The sequence below is a fragment of the Saccostrea echinata genome, unplaced genomic scaffold, assembly GCF_033153115.1.
Source record: "Saccostrea echinata isolate AGI-Se365-2 ecotype Australia unplaced genomic scaffold, CSIRO_AGI_Sech_v1 ptg000052l, whole genome shotgun sequence".
NCBI lineage: Eukaryota > Metazoa > Mollusca > Bivalvia > Ostreida > Ostreidae > Saccostrea > Saccostrea echinata.
In genome coordinates, this window is record NW_026889801.1 from 11,938,315 (window position 1) to 11,945,253 (window position 6,939).

A 6,939-nucleotide genomic window follows, 5' to 3' on the forward strand; every position below is an offset into this window, starting at 1 on the left:
AAAACAAATGCAAAAATTGGTGTTCCTGTTTTATTTTGAGACGTACCAATAGATAATAAGTGTTTAAATCTTCTTGGATAATCTTGATATCTAGACTCCTATATCTTTTTTCAAAATATATATTTAATTACATCCGATCATAGTGTTAAGGAACCTCAGTGAGATTAGAAATGCAGGAATCTTAAATGCAATTTAACTTTTTCAGAAACAAACAAGATATATTTCACTGATTGAAATAAAAAAAATGAAAGCCATAAATTTAGATCGGCATCGTTGGCAAAATTGGTCGAAGGACATTAGGACTTCTGACACAGGTACAACCAGCTACAACCTTCTCTAGTTTGTTTTCATATGTATATCTTCTATTTATCATATCGCATCCTGTACGTCTCAACACGTGCACATAATAATAGATAGGCTGGCAACGAGTACATCCGGGTCCGTTGTTCATATCACAGCAAGTGCTTTCACTTCTCCTGCAGCATGAGTGGCTACACTGGGCTTCAATAATGGTTTTCGGCTTTCTGTTAGGATCGATATTCTTAACGAAGTGCCACTGACACGTGGACTGTACTGAACAAGCTTGTGGTCCAGTATTTCTATGGTTGGATATGTTTTGGCGGGTTATGTCGATAAGAGAATTTTCGACGCTGTTCAGTCCCCTCAAAATCATCCCTTCTTCTCCTGGCAAAATGGCTACCGATTGAGTTAGTAAGTCATTGGTCAGGGTGGGAAGTGTGGATGGCTCTCTGCATACTGTTGGATGACTTCGTATGTAAGGTGTAACGATGAGAACTGTCAAAATCTAAAAGAATAGGAGAAGAATATTGAGGGTAAAATAAAGTTGATAAAATGTTTCTGGATACTACCTTCGAATTCATAATGATGATATGTTTGAAAGAAAACCTCTGTAAACGCATTCCTGTCGATCTGTGGAAACCTTAATGAATGTAATATGTGGATATTTTACGGTGAAATAGTTACTTTGAGCTGTCTTGCATAAGATTGTATGAAGCATACCTTGTCGTTGAATCAGCAATTTTGGAAATATTTTCGATATATCAATTATTTCGATATATCAATTAATTCGATATAAATACAGGGTATTAGGTAAATTTTGATATATTCAGATATTTATATAAATGGAATGACAATAAGAATTTAATTGGTAAAATTTAGGATCATAATTCAAAACCTTAACATTAGGTTGCATATATGAAATAGGAGTCAAAGCTAATTGCTGTATTGAAATTTGTCCAGAACCAGAATAATTGACTATAAATAACACCCTCAAGGAGAAGCAAACAATCAAATAAGAGAGCAACAGCTTGGCCTATCTAAAGTTTTGCTCAATTTTATGACAGAAAAATCTGTTTATTAAGTAAAAGCAATGCTTAAATTCTACCTGAAGAGTATACATTATTGCCTCTTTGAGTGTTGGTGAATATCTATTAAAGATTGTTTCGAAGTCTTATATATACTTAATTTTAAAGGGAAAGTTACAATTCCACCATTCACCACGAAGGGGAAGTCTGATCATAGAGAGAGATTTAATTTGAAATAACGGTACGGGTAATATCACAAAACTTTCCGGTTTAAAGAAAGTGTTTTAGCTACCAGTAAGCTGTATCTAAGGAAATTGATATTTATAATTATTGCATATTACGTCACATATATTTTCAAAAGGTTTTAATTATTCATGGATTTTTTTAAGTTTATCAAAAATCGGTATTTTTCCTTTGGTTTTTTACTCTTTATTTTTCCCAGTATTTGAACTTTGCATTCTACTTTCCTGCTGAATATTTAGGTTTCTCTCAGATCAGAGTCTATTTTTTCCCATGAAATGGTGTAAATTTTTCCAAAATGCTGTTTGATCATTACATCTGAATATCTTTTTAAATTGGTGAGAACAATACAGCAGTGGTAGAAATGCTTTATTGCTATATTGTCAATAGGAAATTATACTGTATATTTCACAAGAAAAAATAACAAATGGTGATTCATTGAAAAAAAAATGAATGTGTTTTTTTTAATAATAAGATATTTTTTTTTAAATTTTATTTGTTACACCTAGCATATTATAGATATATGATAAAGAATAAGGTACGGTTTCAATACAAATCTTGCCCTGTATTTTTCTTAAAAATAAACTGGTGTGAAAAACTAAACTCATGGTTTTTGAATCATTGAAATTCCATGCAGAAAGATCATTTAAATCATTTTTCTCACATGACCTTCTAAATACTAATTGTGATGTTAAAAACATGTGCATTTTCCCGTATTTTCTCAAGAAGTTGCAGAAAACACCGATTTTCAATGGATTTTTCTTTCAGATAATATTGTCCACCGGCATGGGCCAAAAAGATTTTGAGATATGTGATTTTTCAAAGAAGTTTAGACAACATATCCGAAAATTTAAGTGGGCAACGGTTGTGCACTCTATTTTCTTAAGAAAATAACCCTTGAAATAGGTCATTTTTCTGTTTAAAATAGAGAAATGCATCCAATTAATGACGTCATATTTTAAGAATGGTGCTCCTTTATGACATATTCTTTCCTGGTTTATAACAGTCATATACTCAACTAATTTTTAAGCCAGTTTGAAAAATATTCTTCCATATACTGGATTCCTTAACTTCATAAAATCCCGTATGCATTGACACAATGCCGGGTCCTGCAAAAGCTTTAGCAAGCCCTATCTTTATTCCTCACAAATATATTGACTGCTATAAAGGAGAAACATCTGACATACCGTGCTACAACATATTGCAGAAGTGGTGAAAATCAAAGGTGGATTGAAAAAAAAATACGAAGAACTTTTGAAAATTAAAATTTACATTTTTTTTCAAAAGGCAATAACAACAAAAACGTATGAATCTTCTACACAATCTTTTCTGACGTTAAATAAAGAACTATTATTTTTTGGGTACTTGATATCATAGAAAATCGCTTCTATAATAAAATTGATATTTTTTATATCTTGTGTAACAAAACTTCGTTAAAAATCACTCTGATTCTATATACAAGTACTCTGAAATTGTTATTAAAAAGATGCTGGATTTCCTTTTTTACAACGTATATGTACATGTAGTCTTGTAGTTTTATATGTAGTAGTAGGCGACCAGGTCTTCCAATAATAGTTGAAATTTCGATGTGCACTAATTGTGCTCCTTTATTAGCTGACCTGTTTTTATTTTCCTATGATGCAGAATTTTTGCAAGAAACCTCCACATGAGAAAAAGAAAAAAACTTGCTGCGGCCTTCAATACGACATTAAGATGTATCGACGACGTTTTATCAATTAACAACAGTTATTTCCATTCCTATGTCAAATCGATATATCCTAATGAACTTGAAAGAAAAGACACCACAGATTCTGCTACAACTGTTGCATATTTGGATGTTTTACTGACTACAGAGGATAAGGACCAACTAACTGTTAGACTGTATGAAGAACAAGATGACTACAGCTTTCAGATCATCAACTTTCCTTTATAATGCAGAAATATTCGGCTATCACCTGCATATGGTGTTAACGAGTCTAAACTTATTCGATACTCAAGAGCATGCTCTGAGTACAAACAATTTCTAAACAGAGGCAAGCTATTAACAGATAAGGTGATGTTACAAGGATTTCAACAACTTCATTTAAAGTCAGCATTTCCTAAATTTTTATGGTCGTTATGATGACCTTGTTAGCAAATATAACCTATTACTGGGTATTATTTTTGCCGACTTTCATACCAATAGTTAGGCCTTTGTTTTTATACTAAGTTTGACTACGGAATATTCCGTCTTCCTGATCAATATACAGAGCTAGCGCTAAAGGCGCGTGTGACCAGTCAATAGGGGATGCTTACTCCTCCTAGGTACTGGATTCCACCTCTGGTATTTCTATGGGTACGTGTTATTTACCCTGTTCACAGATTTGTATTGTTTGTAGATTTTTTTTTTAAGATCGATAACTTTTCGTTATGGTTACCTATCCATTATTGAAATTTCTGCATCTTTGTTGCTTTGTATATGAGTAAAGAATGATAACAGCTTCAAGATTTTTTTGAAACTGACACCCCGTGTTTCTCAGACTACCATGTATGGACAAAGTAATTCTAAGAAAATGGAATGCGTCAGTATTTTTTCTAATGGAAAAAGTCTAGTTTCAGAATTAAATTGGAATATATCCAAGATTCTATATTTTACTGCAGTCTATTTTGTTGTTGGAAAGATTTCAGAAGTGTAAAGCATGATAAAATCACCTAGTTTTTATCGTCTTTATGTCCATTGGATTCGACATAGCAAGTAATCTGTTAGCAAATACAGTTTTAGCAATTTCGTATGTTAAATAATATCATTCAAAGTAAAATTTAACCATCGACAAACTCTAAGAAAACACATTGATATTATATATGAGCTCAATTTGGTCTTGGTTTACAACTTTGTCATAAGTATCTTTTTTTTTGCATATGTATAATCATTAAGATATTTCGTATTGTGTTCTGAAAGGAACCTCACCTAAGTTGATATTGGTCCATTTTATAATAAAATTTGGATATATATGGACATGGGACATTTTATTTTGCTTACATTTACTTTTGTTTTTTAGATAAAAATGTATGATCTGCAATGCATTTTATATAAGACAAAAAAATTGTATCAGCTGTAAATTACTTATTATTAGAATATACTACAATTCATGATATTTGTGTTAAAAATATACTTCCGGTCACGTACTGTACTATTAACAATTTAGTTTGATATACTTGTAAATGATTTGTTTGCTTCAATGTTAACAAAAATCTTTAAAAGACCGAGTAAATTAGATTTTTGTTAAGATATCCATTCGCTATGCCTAATTAGGCGTATCGCCAAGGAAGCCTCTTTACAACCTGTTAATCTATGAATGGCGGATTTAAAGTGATTACATGACCAAAATATTGAACAATCAGCTGATATCTTTTTATCTTGCCATCAATTTAATGTAAGAGCAAAAGTTTTTAAACTCTTATAAAAGCCCTTTAAGAATGTAATCATTGGGCAGTCGAAGTGATAATTGGGTCTTTTTGTTAACAAAGAAAACCCATGAATGTAAAAGTTTTAATCCTTAACTTTTTGGAAAATTGTTTTGAAGAAAAATATCCGTATTTACAAAGCTCTGTTTCAAGTAATACTTGAATATATTTCATAAAATCATCACGAATATGATTCATTTACTATGCTTAAATTTATTTTGATTTAAATTTACGCACATTGCTTCAAATTTTGTTACTAAAACATAACTTATGTCCTTAATACTAATGTATATATGTTAATGAATGTATATGTTAGATTTGTTTAACTTTAAAGAAGGACCGATCTGACAACTCTTTTTTTCTTATATTTTCTTCTATATTTTACTTGCATAGATAATCTGTAAAAAAGAGTTCTGAGGAATGTCTTTTTTCCCGAGCAATTTCCATCCCAGATTTAAAGAGATATGGACACACTTGCATTACTGTTTTGTTTAAAATTTTAAATTTCTCATTCTATTTAAAAAAAAAAAGAAGCTTATTTATTTAAACTTACACAGAGTTTCTTGATACTCACAACAACATTCTTCATTATATTGCAATAAACTTCCGTGTTTAAAATAAATCCATGTCACTAGCTCTGCTATTGTTAATGTTTAAGTTTATGCACAAATGATGCCATGGAAAGCTTCTGGTATATGTCAAAAGTAAACTAACTGTATATCTTAGATGATGTCTTAGAGGTCCGTGTTTGCTCTGCTTCTATTTTGTAATGTTTAATGGACTTTTGAGCTCGAATACTGTTCGTTATCTCCAAATAGTTCATGATCATACCATTCATATTAATGTATATCATATGCCCGTTAAATGTAATAGATTTTTTATTGAAAATTTGTATGTGTCAAAAATATTACTTAAAAATAGGAGAGAAAAATAATAATAATAATAAAAAAAATAGACTATTTAATTAAAACATGTTTTTGATTGGATATAGACGATAAAGATGTTCTTTTCAAATATAGATTACATGTACATGTAAGTGATCTCCTTCTTCAAGCTGTATCATCTCTACTGAAATACTGTCAGACGCTTAATCTAAAGATAAGTAGGGTTATTTTACTCACAGCTTCAAACACATTAAGCACATAAAATAAAATAGATCCTACCTCTCTTAATATCTCATTGGAAAATCCAGTGTATTCTGACATATATACAGTCAAACCTCTTTATATCGAACTCGATGGGACCAAGAAAAAACTTCGAGATATCCGATGATTCGAGATATCAAGGATACAATACTTAGAGAGTACGTGGTAGGGACTTCAAAGTCACTTTGATATATGGAAAGTCATTTTAAGAATAGCTTCTTACAATGTCCTTCTTCGCCATACTAATTTTCAGAAAAGTCATTTTAAGAATAACTACTTACAATGTCCTTCTTCGTCATACTAATTTTCAGAAATTCAAGGGAAACATATGTAAAACATTTATTTTGTCGATGCGTACAGTATAATTCCGTTTAATGAAATGGAACTCACGATACTTAAAATATTTTTGTCAACGCGGAACATACTTAACGCTGTAATATTAAAAACATAAGATCATGGCATTTCTTAAATACCCTCCCCTTTTATATTTCACACGGCTTTTGCGCGTACTCATTAAAACGTTTCTATATTACTTAACACTTAGTATGTCAATAAAAGTTCAAATAGCATCAGATAATTCGTCAGAGTTCTTAATATTTTTACCTTGGAACTCTGCTTTCATAAGTTGCACAATAGATAAGGACCCATCGCTTTCAATGACATTATGAACTCGATCTTTTAGCAGATTTTCATCGGTTATCTGTTTCCTTTAGGGACAATCCTCTGATATAGACTCTCTTTTAATCAAAAACTGTCTTTACCATTTATACACGAATGCACAGCCA

The 6,939-nt window shown here is 31.0% G+C and overlaps 1 protein-coding gene across 1 annotated transcript; it reads right to left on the reverse strand.

Moving 5' to 3' along the window:
• Positions 1-259: 259 nt before the first annotated feature.
• Positions 260-6,453, reverse strand: LOC133203969 (uncharacterized). The gene is made up of 2 exons (XM_061339761.1): positions 6,436-6,453; positions 260-805 (listed from the first exon to the last, which is right to left on the reverse strand). The coding sequence occupies exons 1-2, from the start codon at positions 6,451-6,453 to the stop codon at positions 260-262; spliced, it is 564 nt and encodes a 187-aa protein (XP_061195745.1).
• Between the last annotated feature and the right edge of the window lie 486 nt (positions 6,454-6,939).